Below are 25594 nucleotides of genomic sequence, written 5' to 3' on the forward strand. Positions count from 1 at the left end.
TCCTCCTCCTCCTCCTCCTCCTCCTCCCCCTCCTCATTCACCTCTCTATTTCTCAATCGACCAATCCACAACTTCCGTACACTCGACACCGCAGGCGTAGAAAGCAGCTTGAAATACCGCGTATGCACCCGTCTACTCGACCGCGGCGAAAGCCTCACCGAAGACGGAACCCGCGGCAGAAGATTATCGTTCCTCCGTTTTCTGATATCGCTGCCAAACGCGAGCTCTGAGTAATCAGACGGAGTTGATATTGCCGGCGGTAAAGTCAACGACGCAGGCGATGATGACCATTGACGCACCATCTCATGGCGTCGGGCAAATGAGGGTGGTGACACCAATTCAATTCCTGAATCGTCAAATTCTTCTTCTTTCTCCATATATTCTCTCTCTCCCTCTTCCACCTCCACTTCCACCTCACTTGATCCATCGTCGCAGTCGTCAACCTCTGAATCGCTATCCACCAGCTTAAACTCCTTCGTTTCTCCCGGACTCGATGTAACCTCAACCCACTCCTCGATAAACGCGTCATACTTCCAGTTCCGCTTATTAACCACCCGATCAGCCTCATACGCTCTCTTTTCAATCTCCGCCAGCCAACTCCTCGCAGCAGCCTTTTCATCTGGCGACGACGACCTGGGCTCACTCAGTATCTCGGCAAGATTGATAGCAAGCTTCGGCATCACTGGTATCAAATTTTCCACCAGCTTCTTGGTCTTATCCGTCACACCAGGATAAACCTCCAGCAATGCCCCTCTCAGCGCAGGCTTCACCGAGTAATTTCTCCGTGCGGGCGTACTCTCTGCCGTACCGTCAAAATATGACTTGAACGCCTCTCTCGGAGGCGAGTCAGTCAGGTACATCTCATGGATACACAGCAGCTTCCACACATTACTAAACCTGCTAGACGCCGTACCAAGCGCATCAATCAACGTCTGAACCATAAACTCATCAAACACGTCCTCGCGCTGACACACCATAATCGCAAGCCTCGTCAGCTGACTCTCGATCTTTGAAAAGCTGGGATGACTAGTTCGCCGGATCCGGCGGCGCGCAAACACAAATACATGGCGCAGGTAGTCGCGGAACGAGGAGTTGCTGTAGAAGTAAGAGTACTTGCTCTCTGACAGGATATGCGTGAACATCGCTGTGAAATTTGGATCGCCCATCGTGTTTGGAGAGAGACTTGCTGTGACGTACTCGATCAGCAGATGCGACGATGACTTCACCTGGTCGCAGAGGTTGCAGAACAGATCAAGCTGAAAAAGTACGTTCTCCGGAGACGTGACCTCAAGAAGACTGCGAAACAACAGCAGTCCCTAATCTCATATTAGCTCAATTCTTGCTAAAGCAACAAAAAGACAACAACACTTACGATATCATACGCCTCAAACTCCGCGCACGCCGCGACAAGTGCCGGCAACAGCTCACGACAAAGCACAGCCTCCTGCGCAACAAGCGAAGCACCATGTCCGATCGCGATAAATCGCTTGTAAAGCCTGAGCTGCACAAGGCAGTCGTACCACTCATCCTCCGAGAAACTGTCCATGGTGTAGACGATGCACTTGCCGACCTCGACCGCGGACTTTTGCGCGAGCGAGCGCGCGGGGAGATAGGCTTGGGTTAGGAAGTGGCGGAAGGCGTGGTAGATTGAGCGGTAGAGCGCGAATATCTCGGGGGAGATTTTGTCGTGGAGCGCGAGGAAGAGCGTGTCTGATCTGAAGCGCGAGGAATGCTCATTGCTTGCGGTGAGTTTCGGTGCTGTTGAGTCCCGCAAAGAAGAAGAAAAAGACGATGATGAAGAAGATGAGTAGTATTTCTTTGAATTGAATGAGCTGCTTTTCTGCCCGGGCGCAGAGTGCGCCTGGGTGAGCAAGGAGGGATGCGCCTCGACGAGCGATTTGAGCGCCTGCAGCTTCGAAGACAGCGGCCGCAGCACGCGCCTGCACTTTTGCGTGTTCCAGTTCGTGCAGCCGGGCGACGACAATCCAGACATTACGGGATCAATCAACGAGATCACTGCAGGATCGCGTCTGGAGGGGAGCGATATGACGAAGGTAAACAAACAAACCGCCACGCGTCGAGTGCTCGGTCACGTTGAGCCGCACTGTGAGCTAAGCCTCGTCCTCGTGGCCTGCGCCTTCTGCTTCGCCATCACCGAGCACTGCTTCTATTTCTTGTTATATCTGCCTCCAGCGACATGCCTGCGTCGCTCGTCTCTTAGCACCGCCAACACACTCAATGACTCTTCCTAACCACACCCAAATGGACCCCGAACAAGACCCCCCCTCGCCAACCCCGGCAGCCGCCGGCGAGGACGAGCCCTCGAGTCTCAAATACCACATCATGCGCAACGGCAAGCGCGACTACTACCTCACCACCAACCCCTCTGTGAAGCACTACAACGCAAACATCGGCCCGAGCTACTACGTCCGCGTCACATCCGAAGAAAACGAGCTCGCGCAGAAGCAGCAGCACGGCGACGACATCGACGCCTCGTTCTCGCTCGTCATTCTCGTGCACAACTACGACAACGTCGATCTCAGCGACGCCGAGAGACTCGAGCAAGGCGATGCGGGGTTTGATGATAAGTTTAATAGCTCGCTCGTGCCAATCATCCACGTCACCCGCAACGACGGCGAGAGTAAGATTGCTGTCACGGTCCTCGGCGACGAAGGAAGCCAGGTCTGGAAGACTGAGCTGCAGCTGCATGCAGACCCGTACACCGGAAAGTCGAAATTCGTATTCGCAGACCCTTGGAATGATCAATGGTCTTTGGTCGGAAAAGAGCATATTATCGTATGCAATCCGGTTCTTCTTTGCTACTATTATAGTCCTGCTAACTATTGATGTTCTCACCAGTGCGAGAATTACAGAAACGGAGCCGCAATCGCGGAGATGGAGAAGAAGAAAATCACAAACGACAAGGTATACATCAAACTTTGTTAATGATCCCTCGTTCTAAATACTGACTACTTTATAGATTGGCTGGCTCACGCTCAGCGAATCCGCTCTGAAAATGCTGGACTTGATGATCGCAGTCCACATGGCGAGCTACTGCTTCTGGCAATACGAGCACAAGCCCTCGAAACTTGCAGCGATCGCCACAGGACTTCTCCACGCCGAGTCAACTACATCAGGCGATGCCGCGCAGTCACGGAGGCGAAGCACGGGATTTAAACTGAACCTGGCGAAAAAGATCTCGTCAAAGGTTAACGGCAGCGGCGGCAGCGGAGAAAGCCATCCACCGCACACGTCAATAGGTGGCATTCTACCCGTTGCTGCAAGCAGCAAGAAACCCGCCCGCGCTCCATCGATCTCAATCGTTCCTCCCCGATCGCCCCCCGTTCGAGAGAATTCCGAAGACGGGATGTTCTCTCCCAAAGAAGCCAAGCGGGCGAATACGGCGCGACGCTCGTTTGGAGGGACAGGAGAGGAGACGCAGGCACAGCTGCAGAAGCTTTCTCTTGTCGAAAGCCAGAAATCGCAGCAACTCGAGCTTGAGCGGAATCCTCATCCTCCACCTCGGACGAGCGGTAGTCTCTCGTCGCAGAGAAGTCCGACTCGAACTCAGCCAAGGGAGCCGCGCAGTACTGGCCCGGTTCCGTATATACAACCTTTAGCCCCTGCACCGGCTGTAACTGCAAGCCAGCACAGTCCTTATCCCCAACTTCCAACCTCAGCACCGGCCGCCGCGCAAAGGCCAACCTCGATGCCAGCAGCACCCCACGGCAACTCCCACAGGATCTCCGCGCTCTACGCGCGCGCAGAACAGAAGATCATGCCAATCATTTCGTCCCACGGCCGAAGCAGCAGCCACTCCCCGCCCCGACCCGCTGCCCAAGCGAGTCACGGTGGTCAGCAGCAATTCGGCGAACCGGCGGCGCGCACGAACTTCCAGGTGTATCCCGAGCTTGTGCCTCGAAACGAGCGCGCGGGGAGGCCGCAGTCTATGTATTCGAGCGGGGCGGGTGGGTTAGCTGATCCGTATGGCAGATACCAGAAGTGAGGGGACGACATTGCGCGGTGATTGTTTTTTTGGTTTTGGAGTTTGAATTGTAGATAGAGTGGGGTTTTTTGTTTATATTTTGAGGAGGATTGGATTTGTTTTTGTAATATAGCGATTTTGTTGTCTAATATGAATCTATTGTAATTTTTATGACTCCCTGTAACTATGAATCCCTCATGCCTTAGCCTCAGTCCACCGCTTCCACGGCAACGGCAACAAAAACGGCACTTTCTCTCTATAAACCATGTACTCAGGATACCTCGATGCGGAGATCGCCTCGGTGAATCCTGCCGAGCTGCAGACAAACAGGAAGAAAGTCGCGGGACCCACGAGCGTCCAGTTGAGCCAGCTGGAGTCGAAGCTAGCGCCGTAGAGGTAGTGGGCGAGCCAGATGAATTGCTCGGTGCAGAAGTTGGCGTGCTAGAACATTGTTAGCTGTTGGTGAGGAAAACGAGAGAAGAGGGGAGGGGGGCGTACTCGGGAAAATGCGAATGGACCTCTGGTGCAGAATCCGCGCTGGAGTTCTTGCTCGGTATAGTCTTTCGTGAGGGTTTTGTCTTTTAGGTAAATAGCTTTTGCAACTTGGTACTCTGAATAAAAAGAAGAGGAGGACGTCAGTATATGCGTGCATTTGAATCTTTCTTAAGAAATACACAGACCTTGGACGTAAGTATCGCACAGATACTCAAACCCCACCAACCCAGCAATCAAACCCAGATAGAACCAATCGCGAGGGGAAAGCGGGACCGATCCCGCGTCGTAAAGCTTCAATTCCGGAAGAGAGTTGTTAATGAGCATCAACGGCTGGAAAAAGCTGACGTATGCGAAACTGAAGAGGATCAGCTGGACTTGATTGTCCTTCAGGTCGCGCAGGACGACGGCCCATCTGTGGTCTTCGACGCCGGAGTAGCCGCCGCGGCGGGCGAAGAGCTCCATTAGATGATAGGTCCAGCATGTTTGGATTGCAAGAAGAAGAAGAAGACGGGAATTGAGCTGGTTGAAGACGAGGTAGCCGTGGATGATGTAGTTGATTGTGCAGGAGACTGTTATCGTCGGCCAGATTTTGTCGACCTGGAGAAGAGCTTCTGTTAGATAGGATCATGGCGCAGTCTGGAGAGGGTGAGACTTACCAGCGTAAAATCGTTCTTTTTCCCGGTATGACAGCTCACAAAGACAATGATGATGAGAGCGCAGCCGAAGATGAATGTGCTGGTGTAGGGCAGACTTGTCGTGTAGAAGTCTATGAAGCTGAGTTTGCCCGCGAACAGGAGGCGGATCAGAGCTAGCTGGTCTGAGACGACCTGGTTGGTTATGAGAGCCATGAGAGGGCTCGTTGAGGAATGCGAGCTAGGGATGGTGATGGCTCAGTGGTAGGAATGTCTTTTGAGCAATTGCTGGGCAGTGTAGGAGTTGAAGATGGAGGGACGTGTTCAGGCAGTTCTCGGAGCAGAACAAGTGTTTACGACTGCCTTCCTCTACGTCAATTGCAATTCTATCGTCTACCAACAAACAGACCCACAAAATCCCTACTAAACACCCACACTACGCCCATCTCTACACACAATCCTCCACCACCAACTACTCTATCTGCAACATCTCCTTATCGCGTTCATCTCTCCAAACCCGCCTCGAGCCGCAACGGTTGGGAATTCGAGAGACCTAACCCTCGACACCTGCTCAAGTCCTCGCGACTCTGCTGAGCAGCGGCGTATTCGCGAGGACGAACGAATATTCTCACGCCCCGAGATCAGATGCCGTCGAGGTAAGATGATATTTCAAGTGGTTGGGAGGTGTAGGGTGAATGCTGACAAGTATATTTGTGCGCAGTTGCAAAGATATCAGAACAGGTCTGGCGCTGTGTCTGCAGCGGTCGCCATGCGTAATGATTGACCGCCACACGCCGACAGAGTGCATGGAGAAGGAGGAGCTGCGCAAGGAGTTGCCGGCGCAGTGTCTTGCGCGGATGAAGAGTTATGCCCAGTGTCGGTATGTGTTTTTCTTAAGCCGGTGAACGGGGGCGGTGGAGAGAGATCGGAGAGAGCTAACGGGTGTTCTATGCGGTTTAGACGTGGTCTTTTTGATATGAGGTAGGCGAGATTCATGTATTTTTTGGAGTAAGGTTGTCTGAACGTATTTTAGAAAACGATTTCGGGGAAACGGTCCATTATCAACAGGCGTATACGACGAAGAATACCAACGAATGCTAGCCGGTGAATTCGACCCGAAGGAGGAGATCCAGAAAGCTGTGCGGAAGCTGTGATCGTTGTCTAGTCAGTTAGTTTGTATCTGCTGATTACTCTTCGTATCGGAGATATGAATTTGCAAAGAGAGAGAGATGTGAGGGTGTTTTGTGCGGGAAATGTATATATCTGCTACCGTCGAACGAGCAGATGAGAGGTCTTTGCAGGTCTTTTCTCCGGGTCGGTACCACTATTTGTAAATAATCAAGATATCTCTTTACTCTACTCTTCTCTATAAATCCCGACACGGCTGCGGATGTGTCTTGAAGCTGTAAAGAAGATGTGGGAGGAAGGACAATATCAACCAAAGCGCGGCTCAAACCAATCTGATCTGATATTCCGCAATCCCCATCACCCCGCACACCACCCAGCCTTCGTCTTCATCAACCTCCGCTGCCGCAGAGCATATTACTGACGACAGACAACAAGCACATAGATTCAATTGATTGAAAGAGAAAGAAAATGCACTTGAACCCCGTCAACGCTGCGCTTGCTGTGCAGCTTGGCTTGTGCCTGATCTCGACTGTCGCTGCCGAGCAACAGGTGTTTGCGCCCGACGAGAATAGTCTTGAGACCCCGGCTCAGACTACGAAGGAGAGGATTGCGATTATAGGTATAGAACACTTTCATCTATCTATATATCACTACATAGTACTAACAGCACCACATCAGGCGCCGGCGCCGGCGGCTCGTCCGCGGCCTACTACCTGCAGAAATACTCAAACTACAGCTACGCCATCACCGTATACGACAAAAACGACTACATCGGCGGCCGCACGACGACCGTGAACGTGCACGACGACGCGCGCTGGCCGGTCGAGCTTGGCGCGAGCATTTTCGTCAAGCAGAACTTGAATCTCGTGGCGGCGGTTCAGGAGTTTGGACTTGAGATCCGGACGGCGGAGTTGGGGCGGGTGAGGAAGATGGATAATGTCACGATTAGCGATTCGATTGGAATGTGAGTGACTGTTTATATGTGCATTTCGTGGCTGATACTGATTCTGACGCAGCTGGAACGGGAAATCATTCGTCTATGAAGCACAGTCTGACTCGTCCTGGCTTAATATGGGGAAACTTCTGTGGAAGTACGGAATGTCGCCAATCAAAGCGCGCTCGCTGGCCAAGAAGACTGTAGCAAAGTTTCTGAACTACTATTCTTCCGTTTACTTCCCGTTCAAGGACTTGACTACCGCTACGCAGGACAGTGGGCTCACTGAACTCACTGGAGAAACGACTCTGGTATGCTGAATCACTCACCTAACTTTTTCCTAGCAGAAATCTAACTCTGTAATCATCTAGAAATATTTCACAAAGTACGGAATCAGCAAGCTATTCACCAACCACATAGTGCAAGCCGCCACCCGCGTAAACTACGCCCAAAACGTCCACCAACTCCACGCCCTCGAGGCCACAGTCTGCCTCGCGGCCGACGAAGGCCTGAACGTCGAAGGCGGGAACTGGAAGATCTTTGACAACATGCTCAAGGCGTCTGGTGCTGATCTCCAGCTGAGCACCGCCGTGTCTGAGATCGTCGCGGCAGGGGACGAGGGCAAGTTTTTGGTGTTGGCGGGGGACTCGAGCGAGGAGTTTGACCAGGTGATTATCGCGTCGCCGTATCATCAGACTGGGATCAAAGGACTCGAGTTGCCGATCAAGAAGGTACCGTACATGACACTTCATGTGACGTTGGTTGCCTCCACCAAGCGCCTTTCGCCGGCGTATTTCGGTTTAGCCGACGGCGCGTTCGTCCCGACGATGGTGCTGACAACCATGCCCGAGACCGGTGCAGCCCACTCGCCTCCTCTGTTCAACTCGGTCAGCATCGTGCGGTACATCCCCGAATTAAACCAGTACGTCTACAAGATCTTCTCGCCGAGCAAGATGCAGCCTGCGTTCCTGCAGCTGCTGTTTGAGCAAGGCGCAGAGTTTCCGTGGGTGTATGAGAAAGTGTGGAATCCGTATCCGCGGATGGACACGATCGAGGAGTTCCAGGACTGGAAGGTGCACGAGGATGGGATTTGGTATTTGAACGGGATGGAGCAGTTTATTAGTACGATGGAGACGTCGAGTCTTGCGGGGGCTAATGTGGCTGCGCTGATTGTTGGGTCTGCGAATAAGACTGCTCTTTCTGTTCCTTGAGTGGTAGTGAACGGGGTTGAGAGAGGTGGTGTCGAGATGGAGTTGAGGAAGGCGTAACTTTGGCTGAAGCAGTATTGATCGACTTGCTTTGATTTGGGGATTATTATAATTATAGTAAAAAGGCTGAACTTTTCTAAATACCAGTACAATACATGAAAACACCACAAGACTAATATACAAGAAGCAGTGCATCATTGCTCCATTTTGACGGCCGTGTTGGTCTGTATCCCATCCATCGCCTCCCCGTTCCCATGCCCATTCGCCGCGGCGGCGTCCACTGCATCTTTAACCTGCTCTTGATTCAGATTATTGTTACCGCGCACGCCCTCGTTCTGCTGGTCAACAAGTTCTGGCGGGGTCGGTGTTTCTGGGGGTTTGTAGCGGCCCATGCCGAGCCATTTGGCAAACATGTCGTCCATGAGCATTTGCGCCATGTCCATGTGCTTGATGTCTTGTCTGAATCGTTCTTGTTTTAGGAGGGTGAGCATGTGTAGGCAGTTTGGGTATCTGGGAGGTAGAAGTGTTAGTATAAAAGTTATGTAGCAAGCAGAAGTATGAGAGAGAAGTACACTATGTAGGTGGCGTAGGAGGGCTGGCGCCAGTATTCGAGGTAGTCGAGGTAGTTTATGAACCGTTCATCTTCCAGATATCCGTTCTGCGCGAGGAAGTTGACGTAATGAGGATTCGCCAGTGATTGAACAAACTACACAACACGTCAGTTCATCCAGGATCAAACAAGCAAGATCATGATATACTTACATCCAGCTCGATTTCAAAGCGCGTAGGGGGCCCCGACAGCGTCTGATCCTCGACGCTGTCGCCCTCTGCAGCAGCTTCCGTGGACGGCGGAGGAGGTGGGTTGCTACCGTCTTCCATGCTATCTGACAATCGCGCAACAGCCCAGCTTAGCCGGACATCAAGGATGAGCAGGGTCCGAGACGGAGAGGGAGGTGTGGTGGTGGTGGTGGTGGTGGTGGTGGTGGTGGTGGTGGTGGTGAATTGAAGGTTGGGTGCGGCGCTGGGCGTTGAAGACAAACATCTGCATAAACAGCTGCCTGCTCTCAGTGATCGTCGGCTGCCGTTCTTCTCGTCGATACGCGCAGTGAACTGACAACACAATAGCATTAACAGTCAGAGACAGCACTTCGAGCTGCTGTATCTCTTCTTCTTCCTATTCTCAACATGTCCGGTGCGCCGAACAGTGCTCCGTCGTCCGCGCCCTCGCAGCCGTACACAGACGAAGAAGCAACTCCCGACTCGGCGCCCCCTCCTTACAGCCTAGAAGACACCCCAGCCGAGCCGTCGTCAGAATTCACGACGACGACGGGAAGCAGTACGATCCCCGATCCCGGCCTGACCGAAACCGACGGCGGCTCTGGTTTTGACGATGGCGCGTTTGCGCCGCCGCCGGCCGCGTCGCTCGAGTCTGGAGTGGAGCCCCGACGGTATCTGTACGGCATATTCACGTTCGAGGAGCTCGTTGTATTTCTGATCTATCCGATTACGATCGTGCTCGGAAGCCTGGTCTCTGCCGTATCGCAGCCCCACACATACTTCAGCTCGAAGCGGAATTTCTTCAACGTCACGTTCGTCAAGAACGGCTGGTTCTGGACAACGATCGTGTACATGGTCCACTGCAGCCGACTGCGGATAAGCAGGCCCACGGGTCTGTTTATGCGCTACGCGGTCGCGACGCTGTGGTGGTACCTCTTCACGCAGTGGTTTCTCGGCGCGCCGCTGATGGACCGCGTTTTCCTCGGCACGGGTGGCACATGCCGGATCGGCGAGGGAGGAGATCATAAGGGCTGGACGTCGGTGGGGTGTCGGCATGCGGCTGGGGAATGGACGGGTGGACATGATATCAGTGGGCATTCGTTTTTGCTCACGCACGCGAGCTTGTTTTTGTGGTATGAGATCTTGCCGGTGTGTCTGGAGAGAGGGCCGATGATGCGACAGGCGAATACGAAGGTGAGAGTTGTTTAAAGAGCTGTGGTAAGCAGGCGAGGCTAACGATTATGAATGACAGATTGTGATGTCGCTTTTACTGTTATGGTGGTGGATGCTGCTTATGACTGGGATCTACTTCCACACGTTTCAAGAGAAGGTAGGTAGTCTCTGATCTCTGCTGGTGTCGACTTACTAACTGTTGATGATACTTATAGGTAACGGGATGGCTGATGGGATTAGTTGCATGGGCGTTTGTGTACGTGGCAGTACCGCGGGTGCCGGTTCTCAAGCGGGTTTTCAGTGTTCCTGGGGTGTGAAGACAAAAGACGACGACAGAATAACAAACAGTATACACATCTTTTGAATATCAGAATATCTGGGTGAATCTCAGGTGAATTGGGTAAGGGCTGTGAGTTCGAGCAGCGGTTCAGGGGGAGCGGCAGAGAGCAGCGGAGCAGCAGAGCAGAACAGAGACCGCGCAGGTGGTGATAGGCAGTAGATTAGAAGAGAAGAGCAGTGCAGAGCAAATCCGTGCAGAGCAGAGCAGAGATCAACTGAAGAATAGCAGAAGAAGACAATAAGAGGAAGAGAGAAGAGAGGCACCGCCACACCATCCTCAGCCACACCACTTTCTCGAAGATTCGCCGTGGCTGGTGACGAGCAAAGTTCCGCGTCCTTCGTCGACTTTGTCCTCGACCGCGCTGCTCTCGCGACTTCCTCAGCCTGGTCCTCATCGTCTTCTTCTCCTCCTCCTCCTCCTCTTCTTCTCCTCCTCCTCTCCTCATCTTCCTCAGCAATGAACGACCAAGCTGAGGCCTTCAAGGCTGCAGGCAACGACCTCTACAAATCAGGCAGCTACTCTCGTGCCATCGACGAGTACTCCCGCGCCGTCGACCTCGACCCCTCCAGCCCAATCTACTATGGCAACCGCGCCATGGCCTACATGCAGCTCGGCATGTTCGAAAAGGCCCTCGAGGACAGCAATTCCGCGCTCACCCTCAGCTCAGCAAACCCAGCCCAGTACGCGGCAAACATACCAAAGACCCAGCTCCGAATCGGCAAGATCCTCACCAGCCTCGGCCGCTGTGACGACGCCATCGCCGCGTTCTCCCAGATCCAGCCGCCTCCGAGCGCGGCAGACGTCCAGCTCGCATACGAGATGTCGCGGTACGTCTCCCAAGCCGAGGCCATGGTCAGCGGCGGCAACGCCAGTCTCGCCTTGCACGCCCTCTCCGGCGCAGAGAAGCTGCTCGGCATGAACGTCACCCCGCCCCGCAAATGGCGTCTGCTGCGAGGCCAGTGTGCGATTGAGACCGGCGATTACGACTCCGCTGCCTCAATAGCCGTCGGCCTGCTCCGCGACGACCGTCAGGACTCGGACGCCCTTGTTCTGCGCGGCAGGGTACTCTACGCCCAGGGCGACAACGCCTCTGCCACAACTCACTTCATGGAAGCCCTCCGCGTCGACCCCGACCACAGGCTCGCGCGCACGCTGCTCAAGAGCAGTCGCGAGCTTGAGCGGAAAAAGAACGAAGGAAACGAGGCCTTCAAGCGCGGCGACCTGCAATCCGCGCTCGATCTCTACTCGGCCGCGCTCGCCATCGACCCGGCCAACAAGGGCACAAACTCAAAGCTGTACTCCAACCGCGCGACCGTCAACATGAGACTCAACCGGTTCGAGGACGTCATTGCCGACTGCGACGCCGCGCTCGCGCTCGATCCCGAATTCATCAAAGTCCGCCGGACACGTGCGCGCGCGCTCGGCAAGCTCGAGAGATGGGAAGAAGCCAAGCAGGAGTTCCAGAAAGCCGCCGAGGCTGAACCGTCAGACAGCAACATCCGCGCGGAGCTGCGCGAGGCCGAGCTCGAGCTGAAGAAGAGCTTGCGGAAAGACTACTACAAAATCCTCGGCATCTCCAAATCAGCGGACGAGATCGAGATCAAGAAAGCGTACCGAAAGATGGCGCTGCTGTACCACCCCGACAAGAACCCCGACAACCCGGAAGCGCACGAGAAGTTCAAGGACGTCGGCGAAGCATACGAAACCCTTTCAGACAGTCAAAAGCGCGCCCGGTACGACTCCGGCGTGGACCTGCAGGACCCGGGCGACATGTACGGCGGCGGCGGCATGGGCGTGCCCGAGGACGTGCTCTTCCAGATGTTTGGCGGCGGAGGCGGCGGCGGCGGCGGTGGCGTGCCTCCAGAGTTCATGGGTGGCTTTGGCGGCGGCGGGTTCCCTGGCGGCGGCGGGTTTGGTGGAGCTGGTCGTGGAGGCCGACGAGGACAGTCGAGTTTTTACACGTACTAGTTTCCATCCCCTCCTTTCTCTTTCTCATGTGTATAATTCAGCCCGGAACTTGACCTTTTCTCGTAAAAAAGAATGTCATGTTCTTTTCTACATGTCTATAGTCTGATTTTTGTGTATGCCGGCGCGATGATTTCTTTTTCCATTTTTTTGCCTGATATAACATCACACTGCCTTGCTTTCTTTAGTTGTTTGACTAGTCTTTTGTTTTGTGTTTTATGTATAGAGCGTATTTTTGTTACGATTTACCGAGGTAGCGCGACTGAACAATAAAAGCATTTGTCTTATGTATACTGCATCTACATAGCTTTTCTAGTTTTCAAAGCTGTACAACGAGAATCAGAAATAGAAAAGAAGATTACAACAACTTCTTGAGACGCGCAATCTGGTCAAGCACCGCACTCTTGGACGTTCCACCGATCGCGCTTCGTCGCTCGACGCTCTTCTCGTAATCAAACACCTCAGCGACGACGTCCTCGCCGAATCTAGCGTCGACGCTCTGCAGCTGCTCGAGGCTGAGCTTGTCGATTCCACCCACTTTCTCGACCTCGGCAAGTCTGACGACCGCGCCCGAGATATGGTGGGTCTCGCGGAAGGGAACGCCCTTGCGGACGAGGTAGTCTGCGAGGTCGGTGGCGAGCATGTCTGGCGTGAGCGCGGCGAGCATCTTGTCCTCGTTCACGGTGAGGGTGGAGAGCACGCCGGTCGCGATCTGGATCGAGTGCGAGACGGTGGTGAGGGCGTCGAAAAGGGGTTCTTTGTCCTCCTGCAGGTCCTTGTCGTAGGTCGAGGGAAGGGACTTGAGCGTCATGAGGAAGCCCGAGAGGCCGCCAAAGACGCGGCCGGCTTTGCCGCGCAGGAGTTCGAGCGAGTCCGGGTTCTTCTTCTGGGGCATGAGACTGCTGCCGGTCGAGTACGCGTCCGCGAGGTTGATGAAGCCGAACTCGGCGGTCGAGTAGATGATCATGTCCTCCGAGAACCGCGAGATGTGGTTCATAAACAAAGTGCTCCAGAACAAAGTCTCGACAACAAAGTCGCGGTCCGAGACAGCGGTCAGCGAGTTGGGCACAAGACCGCCAAAGCCGAGACCCTCGGCCAGGAAATCTCTATCGATCCCGTATGGGTGTCCCGCCAGCGCACCACAGCCGAGCGGCGACAGATTCACGCGCTCGATGATCTGCTCGAGGCGCTGCAAGTCCGCGCTGATGTACGTCGCATACGAAAGCAACCAGTGCGCCCATCTAATCGGCTGCGCGCGCTGAAGATGCGTGTACCCCGGCATCAGCACGCCGATCTCGACCTCGGCGCGCGAAACAAAGACGGAGAGAAGCTCCTTGAGCAATTTCTTGAGTTCCGTCAACTGCTCGCGCACGTAGATCCGCATGTCGGTCGCGACCTGGTCGTTCCGGCTTCGGCCCGTGTGCACTTTTCCCGCGATCCCGCGCCCGATAAGCTCGCCGAGCCGGCGCTCGTTCGCGGTGTGGATGTCCTCGTCGTCGGGTTTTTCTTCAAATTTGCCGGCTTCCCATTCTTGCAGGATGAGGTCGAGCCCGCGGTGGATCTCGGACAGCTCGTCGTCGGTGAGCAGGCCGAGCTTGCGCAGGCCGGAGGTGTACACCCGCGTTCCTTGCAAATCGGCTGCGTACATGATTTTATCGTACGGGAACGAGGCATTGTACAGCTGCATCAACGGATCCATTCCGCCTGTTGTCGTTTCAGTCAGTCAAACCTCTGTTATCTCAACCACCGTAGAGAAGTCATTCCATCCAATTCCATCCCCCATCAGCACAATAACATAAACTCACCGGTAAATCGGCCTCCCCAGAGCGACTTTAAATCTTTCTTCTCAGCCATTGAGTATCGAGTTGAATTACGTGCACGCGTAGTGATGAAAGAAGAACAAAGACTCCGGCTGAGATTTATGAATAATTGAGCTCCTCGAAAACTTGTAAACTCTATTTTGCTTGTTATTCTTAAGACGTGTTGTCGGTGATGCGTGGGCGTATCATGACTCTATTTGTTTTTATAACGGATGGAAATAGGATGGTAAATAGCTCATATCATTGCAGAGGACGTAATACATAACCCATAGATAGAAGTCATCCGACTCGTTCAAGAAGGATACACAAAAAACAAAGAGAAGAGACAGAAGACGTGACAAGACAAGTGAAGAACAAGCCAGGAAATCAGTGACAGACATAAAAAAGCAGCTATGCTGCTCGTATCATGACTTGTAACAGGAAAGACATGTCTTGTTCTCTCTACTCCTTATCTTCTCCAAGGACAATCCAGACTGAATGATAAGCAGACGCAATGAAAGCAGGAAAGAACATACGATAACTTACAAACGCCCGTCCTTGACAAAAAACACACAGTAACACAAAAAAACAAACTAAAAAAAAAGCCAGGTACATCTCAACCCTCGCTCTCAGAATCACTCATCTCAATCACAATCTTTCCCCTCATGCGATCGCTCCCGAACTTTGTGTTTGTCGCGCTCGCTCGCCGGTCGTCGAAATCCATCGCCGTAGGGCGCCGCCGCAGCGTCCGCGAGACGTTCACGCTGTTACCCGTGATTGTCACAGAGTTTTTGCCGTTCGTGATGATTTTACTCCGAGTTTGCCGTTCAGGAGTTGGCGCAGCACCTGCGGGATCCGTCGCAGTCGTCGGAGCTGCTGGAGGAGGAGGTGGTGGTGGTGGAACAGCAGCAGGAGGAGGAGGGGGAGGCTGGGGCTCGGCTTTTCCGCGCCGTTTCGCCGGTCGTCCGCGTTTTCCCTTTGCGGGTGATTTCCCGTTTGCTCCATTTCCATTCTGGTCTTTTGCGTCTTGCTTGTCTTGCTTGTCTTGTTTCACAGTTTGCGCACTGTCAGATTTTACCGCTGGAGTGGTCTTGGGCTCCGTAGCAGCTGGCTCACTTGAAGCTGGGGTTGGATGAGACTCCGTTTGCTCTTTAGACGGCACAGGCTTACCAGCAGCAGCAGCAGCAGTAGAAGTAGAAGCAGCAGAAGCAGCAAGGGACGCAGAAACCTGCTCGATAGTAGCACCAGCCTGGGCTAGCAGGTCGACCTTATGAGGCAGCTCGTCAGGGGCCTGGAGCACCAGCTGGGCCAAGTACACAGGATGGACGCCGCCGAGGGAGACGATGTCATTGTACGACAAGCCGGCTACTACCAGCTCCGCCAGGGTCTCTTGGACCTTTGATGCAGTGTCTTTCTGATCAGTCAGAGTCTCAGAATGCGGGGCAGAAGAAGATATAGTGGTAGTCTCCGCGGGCTTGGTACTAGCCTCCGCGGGTGACGGCGAGGACGGAATAGAGACTGAAGAGACAAGAGTGGATAGAAACAGTGGGTGGATATTTCCAAAAGAGATGATGTCGTGATATGACAGTCCTGCGCTGGAGAGATCCGCTAGGGCCGAGGTCACCGCTGTCTGGAGGGTGGGATCAAGGGTTTTACTAACAGAGAACAAGCATTAATCACAGTTGAACAGAAGTCACAAATTATGAAAAAATATTCGCACCTAATAGCTAAACTTATTGCTTCTGTAGATCATCCAAAAGAACAGAACGAGTATCGTTAGCAGCCTCGACTTTAGAAATCACCCCTCCCGCAGAATTTAACATACGTCTTTGCTCAAGCCCATTCGGCGACGGCGTCCGATCTTCCTGACCCCTCTTAACAACCTCATCTTCTGACGAGTCCTTCTCGTCCCGACTGAACGCAGCAGCGACGCTCTGCGTCACTGTCTGCGATGGGGTCCGTTGCTTTGCCCGCGAGCGCATGGCGGCCAGACGAAGTGACTCTAGCGAAGAAGGCGGCTTGGTGGTGGTCATCGTCAGTCTGCACTAAAATCGGCAGGCGTCCGCAGATGATTCTCCGAAAGTGACGGGCTGTTGCTGGTTCAAGAGTAGAATAGCCCCGACGCGTGCTGGTGAAGAGGGTGAGGACGAGTACGCGAGAGCGAGCAAAGGTCAGCTGCGAACACAAACCCCGCTGTCAGCAGCCCTGCCGCCTGTCCCAATTCAGACAGACCCTAACCCGCAAATCTGAGATGGGCTTTTCTTCAAGAGACTTCGCGATGCTGCGAAAAGGTGGCCAGGAAAGGATTTACGCGACCCGCGCTCGACACTACAGTTTTACTCTCTGCTGTATCGGGTTTGCGGCATAGTATGGTAGTAGAGACGTTTTGCTGTTAGTCCACTCATGCTGCAACGAATTGCTTTGGGCGCAAGCCTGCGCTGTGGCCGATTCGCGGCCGCGAGCTGCTCTCGGGTTTCTTTCGGAGCTCGTCGTTCTCAAGATTTCACCTCGATATGGCAACCCACGATGCTCTCCTTGCGGTCGGGGTATCACGCCTCAGCTATGCGACGTCAAGTAGCCGAGACAGAAGTCAAGAGCACTACCGCAGGTTCCGATAATCCGCCAACGTCGAGAATGCCTCGGACAACGACAAAGCAGTCGCTTCGGAGAATCGCGCCGTCGCGGATCCTACCCCACTCGCATCAAGCACTCGTGGCCGACAAGTCATGCGTGGCCTTGACCGTCGCGGACTTGTACGATCTGCCGCGAGCGATCGAGATCTTCCATCAAATGGGCCATCTGCAGGCCGAGATCCTACTTCCGCACGAAGCGGCCTATTGCGCATACCCGCTCCCGAACGGGCAAAAGGCGGATACGTTTGTTCTCAGCAACGGCTCGATAGTCACGTTTGGAATGCCGGAGTTGAGCACGATCCAGCTCGCGGACGAGTTGCGGGCGGCGGAGATTAGACCGTACGCCGTGCGAGAGTCGGAGGATATGGACTACGTCGAACTTCCGCTCGAGGACGGGCAAGACGAAGAGCTAGCGAACGGGAAGGAAAAGGAGTACTATAACATCAAAAAACGGAGCTACATGTACGGAGACGTGATTGTCATCTGTGGCCAGGACCGACTACTCGACAAAGTCGCCTTTGCGTCCGGCCTCGCGCGGTCGACGAAGCTGGCGGTGATCGAAGAGAGTCTTGAGAAATACCTCGAGAGCGTGCGCGACATCACCGACAGACTCGCGACCGGCCGCAAACTGCCCGTGCACGACGGCCGCGAGGTGCTCAAAAAGACAGGCGAGCTGCTCGCGCTCCGGGGAAACCTCAACCTGTACTCCGAGCTCACGGAGACGCCGGATCTGTACTGGTCCGAGCCCGAGCTCGAGACGATCTACCGCGTGATTTCAAAGAACCTGGATATCGCGCCTCGGATCGCGATCTTGAATAAGAAACTCGATTATGTCTCGGAAGTGGTCTCGATCTTGAAGGCGCATCTTTCGGAGGAGAAGGGTGTGCGGTTGGAGTGGATGATCATCGTGCTGATTATGGTTGAGGTTTGCTTCGAGACTGTGCATTTTGTTGCTCGGTACGTTGAGTTTCCGTCAAAGGAGGAGGATTCTGAGGTTAAGAAGAGTGTTGTGCAGGAGTAGGGATCTGGCATTGATTTAGCGTTTCGTTTGTAAATATTTTGTAGATAGCTGATTTGATATGTGGTAATAAAAGAGCCTGTTTATTAAGCTACAACCTGCCGTGTTACTTCCAGATTCTTTACAAATAGCAATCACCGACGCCGCCGCTCATTCTGCTCACTACCCATCTCCCTCTTCAGCCGTATCCTGTCCAACGCCAACAACCGCCTCGCCAGCTCATCAACAGTAATATTCGGAAACGCAGCCTGCACCTCTTTCGACGGTCTCACCAGCGCGCGCGACGGCATCGGATCCATCCGCTTGCGATGGATCTGCGTGAGCAGGATCCAGTGCTCTTTGCTCCACTTGGGATCGGGGTTCGGATTCGGCACTTTTTTGATCGAGCGGATGATTCCGGACCGGGGAAGAGCGGGGAGTTCGGTTGTTGTTAGGACGGTTGCGTTTGAGGGTGTGGGGGAGCAAGCGCGATCGACGGCGCTGGTGCTTGGTGACGCGGGTTTGCTGTAGGCTGGCTTTTCAATTGCGACTGGTGACTTCTTCAAAGACAAAACGTTTGTCGCATTAAGCCCCAGTTCACCCAAGATCCTAGCTGGTTTTCCTTCTGCAACATCAAACTGCTCATCTTGCTTCAGATCTTCAGACTTGGCAGTCTCACTTCTGTACTCGAAAATCGCGGGCGGAGCAAGATGCGTCTGTTTAGCACCGTATGGCGAAGACGACAACTCGTTGATTGTAACATTCACGCTCCAGTTCGGAGCCGGCGACTTCACACTCCCGTCATTCTTTCTCGCTTTCACAGGAGAACTAACAGAATCCGCGCGTCTTCTCTTTCTCGCCGATCCGAGCATCTCAAGCTCTTTCTTCAGCGGCGACACCGCCGGCAGGATATCCAGCGGATCAGGCGACGCCGGTCGTCGTGTTTCCTCATCTTGCTCTTCCTGCTCTTCCTGCTGGCGCGACTCAAGTCTGCGTTTTCGCGCGCCGCTTCTGGTCGTGGCTATCAGGCTCGGAGAGGCCAGGTGGCGGGATTTGGCGGTCGGTGTGGATCGGGAGGTTGGTTTGTCGGGGGTGTTTAGACGGACTGGGATCGTTGTTGTCGTCGTGGTTGCGGAGGGTGCTCTTTTTGGCGCCATGACAAAAATATTCTTCAGAAGCTTCTTTTTTCTTTTAGTAGATACTTGGTAGATCCACGCAGCTGGCGGTGCGAATAATCTTTGCTGAAGAGGAGGTTTGTTTATTTGTTTACATTATTTACCCACATTTGGCATTGAACGTGAGGCGCGCGAATAAGCTTTCCCGCGAAACCTAAATAAATGCACCCGAAGAGAACGGGTTCGTTCGTATATCTACGGTAGTAAGAGGAAATAGAAGAATAGAAGATAGAAGTGTAATATTTACAGAGATAGCAAACTACTGAGCTAAGAAGAAGAAACACAAATAAAGCGACTTTATAGAAAGATGAAAAAATCAGCACCGGTGGGAGAGAAGAAAATATGTTCCTGCAAGTCGATAGAATTGTGAAAACTGTCGTGAAGTAGAGTAATAAAGCGGAAGAGATAAGAAAAATAGACTTGCAGTTGTCTGTGTATGCATATCGTACAAAAATATAGATGAAAAATAGAGAAGTTGTTGCAGTATGAGTTGAGGAGAATCGGAGAGTATTGTCAATCCCGCATCCAGTGCGTGCTCGAGAACACTTTCCACGCCAGCAAAGATAGAAAATAAAAAGACAAATAGAGTAATTGGTTTCGATTATCTGTAAAAAGCTCGTGATTGATTGCAACTCGATGAGTGAAAGGGAGGAAGCGAGGAGGATTCAAGGCAAGACCTCGACGCCCACTGTCTTTGCGGTAGCAACGACTTGTTTGGCGATAGCCTCGAGACTCAATCCGGAGAGATAGAGGTCCTACAGTTTAGCACGAGTTAGTTTCAATCGATTGTCGACTAAGAGCAAGGTGGATGCTTACCTTGTGCTTGATCTTTGCGATTTCATAAACGTGCTTGAGTGAAATCTTTCCCACAGGAGGCTGTCCGTTTCCGTACTCTCCAGCACCCTTGGCAGCGCCGGCAGCTCTGAGTATCAAGAACGAGGTGGTAGGGCTCTTGGTTACGAAAGTAAATGTTCGGTCGGGTTTGATTGTGATCGAGGTCGGGATTGGGACGCCCTTGGTGAAGGTGTTAGCGAAAGCCCTTCGTCATGATGATTGCTTGGATGAAGACAATAGCTGCACATTCAAACAACAGAATAAAGATAAAGAAGAGACTTACAGGAGTATAGTGGGCAGTGCGCGCGTTGAATTCCTTGCAGAAATCCATTGCCTTGACACCCTTAGAACCCAAGGCAGGACCAACAGGAGGCGATGGAGACGCTTTTCCGGCCTCGACGATCAGCTTGACGGTAATGTCTTTTGCCCGAGCCGCCATTGCTACCAGATAATGTAGAGTAGATGGAAGAGAAGGTTGGAAGTAGAGAGAAGGCAGGAGTTCACGAGGAGAAGAAGGGGATGCGGTGCAGGTCGGTTGGCGATGGAGCGGTTCGTGAGGTTTTAGGGCTGAAAATTGTCTTTGGTTTCCTTATTCAGCGCTTCCGAGGAGTTAACGCCGGACTGATTTGGGTTATGTAATGAATTATGTCATACTGTTTTCCCGATTAGTTTCTACAAGATGATATATATTCAGTTGCACTTCTAATAATCGGTCGTAATTCGTCATAATAATGCATCTACGGCATAGTATCGTCCACAATGCAGACGATCTTGCCCATCGACGCGTTCGACTCCATATACTTGTGCGCCTCGACAATCTCAGTGTAGTTATACACCTTATCGATACGGTTGACAAATTCGCCAGACAACAGTTTGGGCAGACAGTACTCCTCAAAGAGTTTCTTGAGCTCGGTTTGGTACGGCACCGAGCGTGAGCGGAGGGTCGAGCCTTCGATACGGAGACCTAAAGGAGGTTAGAGGGTCGTGTTGATGATAAGATATGTAACAAGGGCGAAATTGGAATCATACGTTTGCGGAGCATGGTGCCGATGTTTATTTTATCGGAAATCACACCGCTCATGAGCGAGAGCAGGACTATGCGACCATCGACGGCAGCGACGTCCAAGTTTTTCTGAAAGTACGCCGGTCCGATGAAGTCGACGATGACATCAGCGCCCTTGTTATCGGTCGCTTTCAAGACCTCGTCGACAAACGACTGCTTGTTGTAGTTGATCGGTGTGCATCTGACAATCTCCTGAAGCGCCTGGACTTTCTTGTCGCTGCCTACTGTCGCAAAGATCTTTGCTTCTGGACCGAGGATCGATCGCGCGATCTGTAAAGCAGCGAGGCCGACGCCCGACGCGCCGGCGTGGATCAGCACGTTCTTCACGTTCTCTTTGTTTTTGTGGATCTCGGCAATGTATAGCAGCGCCTGCGTGGCCGTGTACCATACCTCCGGAACACCGGCGGCGGCGAGGAACGAGAGCTTGTTGTCGGGCACGTCGGAGGGGTATTTGGTGAGCAGACGGGTGTCGCAGATGATGTACTCGGCGTATGCGCCGCCGACCGCGAGGCCAAAGACGGCGTCGCCGACTGCGAAGGAGGAGGTTTCCGAGGGACCGAGTGCGGAGACGAAGCCAGCGAACTCTACCCCGAGAGTGGAGGGGGCGTGCGGAGGCAGCTGGGGGGAGTGATTAGTTAGCAAGGGATGAAAGATAGAGACAATTGACAGAGGAGGAGGGTACAGGATAGTTTCCTTCCCGCTGGAGGACATCCATGCGATTCAGCGCAAAGGCGGTGATTTTGACGACAGCCTGTCCGGCTGCGGGCGGGCCTGGGATCGGTTCCGAGTCAGAGATGTAGAGCGAGTCGGCGTCGCCTTTGCCGTTCTTGACGACAATTGCTTTCATTGTGGACATCTTGAGTAGTCTTGGAGAGTTTTGGAGTCCTGGAGTCCTGGAGTCCTGGAGTATTTGGGAATCTACGGAGACGTGCTGAGTAGTGCCCAAACGGGACAGGATGGGGAATGTGGGTGAGATCGGTTACGCAATAGGTGATTAGTGATAGAGCAGGCAGTGATTAGTCATGATTCAGGGTCTGATGGTGACGCAAGCCAGAGAGCCCGCAGATGCTGAGCAGTCTCGGATGGACTCAGGATGGCTCAGATACTATTCAGACGGAGTCGAGCAGCTGCTCACCAGCAAACAAAGATTTTCACAGACTTTGACCTCCGGCAGTTCGGGAAAAGGTAAACAAAAAAGGCGTCGAGGCCATGGAGGAGGCCGACGAGCGAGGAACGGGGTTAGCCGAAGAGCGCTGACATAATCCGCGAACCGTTTTTCTCTTCTTATTTATACCCGCCTTCGCCCTCTTCTTCCCTGTTCTTATCGACACTTCATAGTTGTATCTCTAGTCTTCTACTACTCTTCTCATCGCTATATCAACATGTCCTTCCTCTTCTGCTTCTCCGCCGACGTCTTCCTCGTCCTCCTCGCCATCCTCTTCCCTCCCCTCCCCGTCTGGATCAAGCGTGGCATCTGCTCCGCTGACTCCCTCATCAACATCGCCCTCTGCATGCTCGGCTTCCTCCCCGGTCTTCTGGTATGCACTTGCCTTATTCTACACTCCAGTACACTCTATCAAGTTGACTAACACACCCAGCACTCCTGGTACATCATCGCGCGCTTCCCCGAAGAGCCCTTCATCGACCCCAGAGACCTTGAGGCGCAGGAGTTCAGCAGAATCAACGGCCGCGCCGGCGTCCCCGTCGCCTACTCCCGCGCCGAGTTTGTCTACTCGCCCATCCCCCAGACCGACGGCGCCGCCATCGCCCACCCGCACTCCCCTGCTCCTCAGGAGACCGGCGTCGTTGCCGCTCCTGCGCCTGCCCCCGCCACCCAGCAGCAGGACCCACTCATCGACCTCGCCGGTCCCAGCACCAGCACCGAGGTCGTTCCTCCTCCTTATGAGGAGTACGAGGGTCAGAACGTCAAGGACCACAAGATCCAGCTCAACGACAACCAGTAAACAGGCCGAGGCTTGCTTACTACCCTTGTACTCTACATCTTCCTTTCATCTCCCGGCTGACTCGCCGGTTGCATCTCGACTAATCATCAAGTGCGGCGGCGAGTAATCCCACCGCTCTGCCCGTTCTGCAGATTCTGCTGCTCGGTGTACTTCTAGACTACATGTTTTGCATTCTGGAAGCTTACTTGCTCTAGTCAAAGCTTCTACCTTGGTTCTCTTCTTTTATTACCATTCCCTTCCTCAACGGAGTCCGCACGTCTTTGTGATCACAAACGGAACAGAATCTGGCTTGTGTCATCATAATTTGTGCTTTTCAACAGATCTTTTGTTTTGTCTTTTTGCTGGCCTCTTTTTGTTATCGGTGCTTCTCTTTATTCACTATATATATACTACTCTTTTTTTGTGTTTAAAATTACGGAGTTTTGTCTGGACTGGGTTGGTTTTTTAATCTTTTTCTTTTGTTTGCCTCATACATTTAGCTGGAAGTTCATTGAATACGTTAGTTGTGCAATAAATACGATGCTAAGATAGTCTTCTGTATCATCTTTGTAGTTTACATAGTCCTTCGTTGTCATCTTTGGGGTTTAATTAGATCTAAGCGAGGATTGTAGGTAGTTATGCACAATTCATTAAGCCCAAAATATCAACAAGAGAACATCATAAAACATCTATTCGAAAACAATCTTCTTTGCCTTTTGGTTCGGGTCTATATCCTTATAGAAAGCACCATAGGCCGAATGCTCTTTCTTCTTTGTGTGTCCACCAAACTTCAAGAGCTCTTCCGGAACAGGCTGGTCAGCCGATCTGAGGACGTTAATCAGCGCGCCAGAAAGATGCTTCTCATGCTCGGTAAAGAAGGTGATCGCCTTGCCGGTCTGTCCCGCGCGCCCAGTTCGACCGATGCGGTGGACGTAGTCCTCGGCCGTGAGCGGGAACGTCAGGTTGATTACGAGTTTGACGGCGGGGATGTCGAGGCCGCGGGCGGCGACGTCGGTGGCGAGCAGGAGCGGGCAGGATCCGTTTTTGAAGTTTTCGAGCGCGGTCTGGCGCTGGATCTGCGAGAGGTCGCCGTGGATTGCGGCGACGTTGTAGCCGCGGCGTTGTAAGGTCTGCTCGACCCTGGCGGCTTCTTTCTTGTAGAGCGCAAAGATCAGGATGCGGTCGCTCTTGCTGTTTGAGGACTGGAACTGCTTCAGGACTTGCAGGAGACGCTGCTCTTTGTCGCGCGGGTCCATGACCTCGACGGTCTGCGAGATGCGCGTGTTGGCCTTGAGCTCGGACTCGCGGTCGCCAATCATGACCTTGACGGGGTCGTTGAGGAACTGCGACGCGAGCTCGCGGACAGACTGCGGCCAAGTGGCGGTGAACATGATTGTCTTGCGCTTCTTTGCGTCGGTCGCGTTCATCACGCGCTTGATGTCGTCTTCAAATCCCTTTTCGAGCATGCGGTCGGCTTCGTCGAGAACGAGGTAGGTGATTGCCGCGAGATCGATCACGCCGTCGTTGACAAAGTCGATCAAGCGACCGGGTGTGGCGACGACGATGTTTGCGCCTTTCAATTCACGTCTCTGCACGTCCTTTGGCACGCCGCCGTAGACGCAGACGGATTTGATACCGACCGACTTTCCCAGGTCGTCGAGGTTTTCGTGGATCTGGAGCGCGAGCTCGCGCGTGGGGGAGATGATGAGGACAGAGGTCTTTTTGCCGGGATTGTTGGAGATCAGGTACGAGATCGCGGGGACGGCGAACGCCATCGTTTTTCCTGATCCGGTCTCGGCTACACCGACGACGTCGCGGCCGGCGAGCAGAGCAGGCCAGGACGCGCTCTGGATCGGGGTGGGGGCTGGGTACTTGTTGAGGAACTTGAGCACGCGCGGGTCGAGGACCATGTCGGAGAAGGCCAGGACGGGTTTGTGGTCTTCGTTGCGGGGGTCGGTGATGGTGATGTCTGAGTCCTTGAGGAAGGCATCGATCTTGGATTGAGAGGCAGTGTTCTGGATAGCAGCTGTGGTAGTAGTCTTTGCTTTCTTGGAAGTAGAAGCCTCGGTGTCTTCTGTTGATTCGGCAGGACGCTTTTTGTCTAACTTGTCCTTCTTGTCCTTCTTCTCTTTCTTGTCCTTCTTCTCCTTCTTGTCCTTCTTCTCCTTCTTGTCCTTCTTCTCCTTCTTGTCCTTCTTCTCCTTCTTGTCCTTCTTCTCCTTCTTGTCCTCCTTGTCCTTCTTCTCCTCCTTCTCCGGCTCATCAGCAGACTGAGCCTCCTTCTCCTTCTTCTTCTCTAGCTTCCGCAGTCTCTTCCTCTCCGCCTTCTCCTCCTCAGTCTCATTCTTCGTCTTTGACATATTCTCCTTAGCAGTATTATACAAAAACCTTTGAAATATTTGCTTCACAAAAGGTTGAGTTGAAAGATAAAAAAAAAGGAAAAAAAGTTTCAGGGGAGTCAGTGCGGCGCTGCTGGGACTTTTGATCGGTCGCTGAGGTGGATCCGGAAGGGT

General features: G+C 53.2%; 16 protein-coding genes across 16 annotated transcripts; 7 read left to right on the top strand and 9 right to left on the bottom strand.

The window, feature by feature from the left end:
• Positions 1–893: 893 nt before the first annotated feature.
• BZA70DRAFT_162359 (uncharacterized protein) lies at positions 894–2134 on the bottom strand. Its single transcript, XM_064909799.1, has one exon. It carries the CDS (start codon positions 1991–1993, stop codon positions 1343–1345), a length of 651 nt encoding a protein of 216 aa, XP_064768573.1. The 5' UTR covers positions 1994–2134; the 3' UTR covers positions 894–1342.
• A 1-nt stretch (position 2135) lies between these two features.
• Positions 2136–4089, top strand: BZA70DRAFT_162164 (uncharacterized protein). The gene is made up of 3 exons (XM_064909796.1): positions 2136–2796; positions 2860–2925; positions 2981–4089. The coding sequence occupies exons 1-3, from the start codon at positions 2239–2241 to the stop codon at positions 4004–4006; spliced, it is 1650 nt and encodes a 549-aa protein (XP_064768574.1). The 5' UTR covers positions 2136–2238; the 3' UTR covers positions 4007–4089.
• Positions 4090–4157: 68 nt separating this feature from the next.
• On the bottom strand, positions 4158–5409 carry BZA70DRAFT_310705 (uncharacterized protein). The gene is made up of 4 exons (XM_064914927.1): positions 5137–5409; positions 4666–5077; positions 4484–4596; positions 4158–4426 (listed from the first exon to the last, which is right to left on the bottom strand). The coding sequence occupies exons 1-4, from the start codon at positions 5326–5328 to the stop codon at positions 4181–4183; spliced, it is 963 nt and encodes a 320-aa protein (XP_064768575.1). The 5' UTR covers positions 5329–5409; the 3' UTR covers positions 4158–4180.
• Positions 5410–5775: 366 nt separating this feature from the next.
• On the top strand, positions 5776–6440 carry BZA70DRAFT_162107 (cytochrome c oxidase assembly protein PET191-domain-containing protein). Its single transcript, XM_064909793.1, has 3 exons — positions 5776–5992; positions 6073–6093; positions 6146–6440. The coding sequence occupies exons 1-3, from the start codon at positions 5808–5810 to the stop codon at positions 6264–6266; spliced, it is 327 nt and encodes a 108-aa protein (XP_064768576.1). The 5' UTR covers positions 5776–5807; the 3' UTR covers positions 6267–6440.
• BZA70DRAFT_162181 (putative prenylcysteine lyase) lies at positions 6267–8481 on the top strand. Its single transcript, XM_064909797.1, has 4 exons — positions 6267–6859; positions 6919–7204; positions 7257–7485; positions 7546–8481. Exons 1-4 carry the CDS (start codon positions 6709–6711, stop codon positions 8383–8385), a joined length of 1506 nt encoding a protein of 501 aa, XP_064768577.1. The 5' UTR covers positions 6267–6708; the 3' UTR covers positions 8386–8481.
• Positions 8482–8485: 4 nt separating this feature from the next.
• Positions 8486–9361, bottom strand: BZA70DRAFT_278366 (mediator of RNA polymerase II transcription subunit 31). The gene is made up of 3 exons (XM_064912589.1): positions 9145–9361; positions 8955–9088; positions 8486–8892 (listed from the first exon to the last, which is right to left on the bottom strand). The coding sequence occupies exons 1-3, from the start codon at positions 9259–9261 to the stop codon at positions 8577–8579; spliced, it is 567 nt and encodes a 188-aa protein (XP_064768578.1). The 5' UTR covers positions 9262–9361; the 3' UTR covers positions 8486–8576.
• Positions 9362–9876: 515 nt separating this feature from the next.
• Positions 9877–10649, top strand: BZA70DRAFT_223202 (Fat storage-inducing transmembrane protein; the record flags this gene model as incomplete). Its single annotated transcript, XM_064910193.1, has 3 exons — positions 9877–10353; positions 10412–10489; positions 10548–10649. Coding segments are annotated over 3 exons (657 nt in total), but the record flags the coding sequence as incomplete, so codon positions are not given.
• Positions 10650–10777: 128 nt separating this feature from the next.
• BZA70DRAFT_162231 (uncharacterized protein) lies at positions 10778–12927 on the top strand. The gene has a single exon (XM_064909798.1). The coding sequence runs from the start codon at positions 11129–11131 to the stop codon at positions 12638–12640; it is 1512 nt and encodes a 503-aa protein (XP_064768580.1). The 5' UTR covers positions 10778–11128; the 3' UTR covers positions 12641–12927.
• On the bottom strand, positions 12818–14574 carry BZA70DRAFT_162132 (argininosuccinate lyase). The gene is made up of 2 exons (XM_064909794.1): positions 14443–14574; positions 12818–14341 (listed from the first exon to the last, which is right to left on the bottom strand). Exons 1-2 carry the CDS (start codon positions 14489–14491, stop codon positions 12996–12998), a joined length of 1395 nt encoding a protein of 464 aa, XP_064768581.1. The 5' UTR covers positions 14492–14574; the 3' UTR covers positions 12818–12995.
• Position 14575: 1 nt separating this feature from the next.
• Positions 14576–16568, bottom strand: BZA70DRAFT_162140 (uncharacterized protein). The gene is made up of 4 exons (XM_064909795.1): positions 16262–16568; positions 16157–16178; positions 14983–16091; positions 14576–14909 (listed from the first exon to the last, which is right to left on the bottom strand). The coding sequence occupies exons 1-3, from the start codon at positions 16467–16469 to the stop codon at positions 15053–15055; spliced, it is 1269 nt and encodes a 422-aa protein (XP_064768582.1). The 5' UTR covers positions 16470–16568; the 3' UTR covers positions 14576–14909; positions 14983–15052.
• Positions 16569–16736: 168 nt separating this feature from the next.
• On the top strand, positions 16737–18171 carry BZA70DRAFT_278375 (uncharacterized protein). Its single transcript, XM_064912590.1, has one exon. The coding sequence runs from the start codon at positions 16840–16842 to the stop codon at positions 18088–18090; it is 1251 nt and encodes a 416-aa protein (XP_064768583.1). The 5' UTR covers positions 16737–16839; the 3' UTR covers positions 18091–18171.
• Positions 18172–19369, bottom strand: BZA70DRAFT_278376 (uncharacterized protein). Its single transcript, XM_064912591.1, has one exon. It carries the CDS (start codon positions 19221–19223, stop codon positions 18222–18224), a length of 1002 nt encoding a protein of 333 aa, XP_064768584.1. The 5' UTR covers positions 19224–19369; the 3' UTR covers positions 18172–18221.
• A 47-nt stretch (positions 19370–19416) lies between these two features.
• BZA70DRAFT_306767 (putative 54S ribosomal protein L19, mitochondrial precursor) lies at positions 19417–20640 on the bottom strand. Its single transcript, XM_064914814.1, has 3 exons — positions 20359–20640; positions 20058–20255; positions 19417–19996 (listed from the first exon to the last, which is right to left on the bottom strand). Exons 1-3 carry the CDS (start codon positions 20512–20514, stop codon positions 19907–19909), a joined length of 444 nt encoding a protein of 147 aa, XP_064768585.1. The 5' UTR covers positions 20515–20640; the 3' UTR covers positions 19417–19906.
• Positions 20641–20697: 57 nt separating this feature from the next.
• BZA70DRAFT_278379 (uncharacterized protein) lies at positions 20698–22318 on the bottom strand. Its single transcript, XM_064912592.1, has 3 exons — positions 21821–22318; positions 21105–21756; positions 20698–21039 (listed from the first exon to the last, which is right to left on the bottom strand). Exons 1-3 carry the CDS (start codon positions 21992–21994, stop codon positions 20813–20815), a joined length of 1053 nt encoding a protein of 350 aa, XP_064768586.1. The 5' UTR covers positions 21995–22318; the 3' UTR covers positions 20698–20812.
• Positions 22319–22520: 202 nt separating this feature from the next.
• On the top strand, positions 22521–23102 carry BZA70DRAFT_267384 (uncharacterized protein; the record flags this gene model as incomplete). Its single annotated transcript, XM_064911101.1, has 2 exons — positions 22521–22676; positions 22737–23102. 2 exons carry the CDS (start codon positions 22521–22523, stop codon positions 23100–23102), a joined length of 522 nt encoding a protein of 173 aa, XP_064768587.1.
• A 605-nt stretch (positions 23103–23707) lies between these two features.
• Positions 23708–25235, bottom strand: BZA70DRAFT_278382 (ATP-dependent rna helicase). The gene has a single exon (XM_064912593.1). The coding sequence runs from the start codon at positions 24989–24991 to the stop codon at positions 23771–23773; it is 1221 nt and encodes a 406-aa protein (XP_064768588.1). The 5' UTR covers positions 24992–25235; the 3' UTR covers positions 23708–23770.
• Positions 25236–25594: the final 359 nt, after the last annotated feature.

The sequence above is a fragment of the Myxozyma melibiosi genome, assembly GCF_037950935.1.
Source record: "Myxozyma melibiosi strain Phaff 52-87 chromosome Unknown BZA70scaffold_5, whole genome shotgun sequence".
In the NCBI taxonomy this organism is placed as follows: domain Eukaryota; kingdom Fungi; phylum Ascomycota; class Lipomycetes; order Lipomycetales; family Lipomycetaceae; genus Myxozyma; species Myxozyma melibiosi.

What these genes read in the sequence shown, in the direction of transcription:
- BZA70DRAFT_162359 (XM_064909799.1), bottom strand. Translation starts at nt 1,993, where the DNA reads ATGTCTGGATTGTCGTCGCCCGGCTGCACGAACTGGAACACGCAAAAG.
- BZA70DRAFT_162164 (XM_064909796.1), top strand. Translation starts at nt 2,239, where the DNA reads ATGACTCTTCCTAACCACACCCAAATGGACCCCGAACAAGACCCCCCC. An exon ending in TCGGAAAAGAGCATATTATC is followed by an intron (nt 2,797 to 2,859) that starts GTATGCAATCCG and finishes TGTTCTCACCAG; the next exon opens with TGCGAGAATTACAGAAACGG. An exon ending in AGAAAATCACAAACGACAAG is followed by an intron (nt 2,926 to 2,980) that starts GTATACATCAAA and finishes ACTACTTTATAG; the next exon opens with ATTGGCTGGCTCACGCTCAG.
- BZA70DRAFT_310705 (XM_064914927.1), bottom strand. Translation starts at nt 5,328, where the DNA reads ATGGCTCTCATAACCAACCAGGTCGTCTCAGACCAGCTAGCTCTGATC. An exon ending in GTGCGATACTTACGTCCAAG is followed by an intron (nt 4,597 to 4,665) that starts GTCTGTGTATTT and finishes CTTTTTATTCAG; the next exon opens with AGTACCAAGTTGCAAAAGCT. An exon ending in GTCCATTCGCATTTTCCCGA is followed by an intron (nt 4,427 to 4,483) that starts GTACGCCCCCCT and finishes ACAATGTTCTAG; the next exon opens with CACGCCAACTTCTGCACCGA.
- BZA70DRAFT_162107 (XM_064909793.1), top strand. Translation starts at nt 5,808, where the DNA reads ATGCTGACAAGTATATTTGTGCGCAGTTGCAAAGATATCAGAACAGGT. An exon ending in AAGAGTTATGCCCAGTGTCG is followed by an intron (nt 5,993 to 6,072) that starts GTATGTGTTTTT and finishes TATGCGGTTTAG; the next exon opens with ACGTGGTCTTTTTGATATGA. An exon ending in CGTGGTCTTTTTGATATGAG is followed by an intron (nt 6,094 to 6,145) that starts GTAGGCGAGATT and finishes AACGTATTTTAG; the next exon opens with AAAACGATTTCGGGGAAACG.
- BZA70DRAFT_162181 (XM_064909797.1), top strand. Translation starts at nt 6,709, where the DNA reads ATGCACTTGAACCCCGTCAACGCTGCGCTTGCTGTGCAGCTTGGCTTG. An exon ending in ATTAGCGATTCGATTGGAAT is followed by an intron (nt 7,205 to 7,256) that starts GTGAGTGACTGT and finishes ATTCTGACGCAG; the next exon opens with CTGGAACGGGAAATCATTCG. An exon ending in TCACTGGAGAAACGACTCTG is followed by an intron (nt 7,486 to 7,545) that starts GTATGCTGAATC and finishes GTAATCATCTAG; the next exon opens with AAATATTTCACAAAGTACGG.
- BZA70DRAFT_278366 (XM_064912589.1), bottom strand. Translation starts at nt 9,261, where the DNA reads ATGGAAGACGGTAGCAACCCACCTCCTCCGCCGTCCACGGAAGCTGCT. An exon ending in GCTTTGAAATCGAGCTGGAT is followed by an intron (nt 9,089 to 9,144) that starts GTAAGTATATCA and finishes CGTGTTGTGTAG; the next exon opens with TTTGTTCAATCACTGGCGAA. An exon ending in TCCTACGCCACCTACATAGT is followed by an intron (nt 8,893 to 8,954) that starts GTACTTCTCTCT and finishes TCTACCTCCCAG; the next exon opens with ATACCCAAACTGCCTACACA.
- BZA70DRAFT_162231 (XM_064909798.1), top strand. Translation starts at nt 11,129, where the DNA reads ATGAACGACCAAGCTGAGGCCTTCAAGGCTGCAGGCAACGACCTCTAC.
- BZA70DRAFT_162132 (XM_064909794.1), bottom strand. Translation starts at nt 14,491, where the DNA reads ATGGCTGAGAAGAAAGATTTAAAGTCGCTCTGGGGAGGCCGATTTACC. An exon ending in CTGGGGAGGCCGATTTACCG is followed by an intron (nt 14,342 to 14,442) that starts GTGAGTTTATGT and finishes AAACGACAACAG; the next exon opens with GCGGAATGGATCCGTTGATG.
- BZA70DRAFT_162140 (XM_064909795.1), bottom strand. Translation starts at nt 16,469, where the DNA reads ATGACCACCACCAAGCCGCCTTCTTCGCTAGAGTCACTTCGTCTGGCC. An exon ending in GAATGGGCTTGAGCAAAGAC is followed by an intron (nt 16,179 to 16,261) that starts GTATGTTAAATT and finishes GATGATCTACAG; the next exon opens with AAGCAATAAGTTTAGCTATT. An exon ending in GCAATAAGTTTAGCTATTAG is followed by an intron (nt 16,092 to 16,156) that starts GTGCGAATATTT and finishes GTTCTCTGTTAG; the next exon opens with TAAAACCCTTGATCCCACCC.
- BZA70DRAFT_278375 (XM_064912590.1), top strand. Translation starts at nt 16,840, where the DNA reads ATGCTGCAACGAATTGCTTTGGGCGCAAGCCTGCGCTGTGGCCGATTC.
- BZA70DRAFT_278376 (XM_064912591.1), bottom strand. Translation starts at nt 19,223, where the DNA reads ATGGCGCCAAAAAGAGCACCCTCCGCAACCACGACGACAACAACGATC.
- BZA70DRAFT_306767 (XM_064914814.1), bottom strand. Translation starts at nt 20,514, where the DNA reads ATGGCGGCTCGGGCAAAAGACATTACCGTCAAGCTGATCGTCGAGGCC. An exon ending in GCACTGCCCACTATACTCCT is followed by an intron (nt 20,256 to 20,358) that starts GTAAGTCTCTTC and finishes ACCTTCACCAAG; the next exon opens with GGCGTCCCAATCCCGACCTC. An exon ending in TCGCAAAGATCAAGCACAAG is followed by an intron (nt 19,997 to 20,057) that starts GTAAGCATCCAC and finishes GCTAAACTGTAG; the next exon opens with GACCTCTATCTCTCCGGATT.
- BZA70DRAFT_278379 (XM_064912592.1), bottom strand. Translation starts at nt 21,994, where the DNA reads ATGTCCACAATGAAAGCAATTGTCGTCAAGAACGGCAAAGGCGACGCC. An exon ending in AGCGGGAAGGAAACTATCCT is followed by an intron (nt 21,757 to 21,820) that starts GTACCCTCCTCC and finishes CACTCCCCCCAG; the next exon opens with CTGCCTCCGCACGCCCCCTC. An exon ending in CGGCACCATGCTCCGCAAAC is followed by an intron (nt 21,040 to 21,104) that starts GTATGATTCCAA and finishes AACCTCCTTTAG; the next exon opens with GTCTCCGTATCGAAGGCTCG.
- BZA70DRAFT_278382 (XM_064912593.1), bottom strand. Translation starts at nt 24,991, where the DNA reads ATGGTCCTCGACCCGCGCGTGCTCAAGTTCCTCAACAAGTACCCAGCC.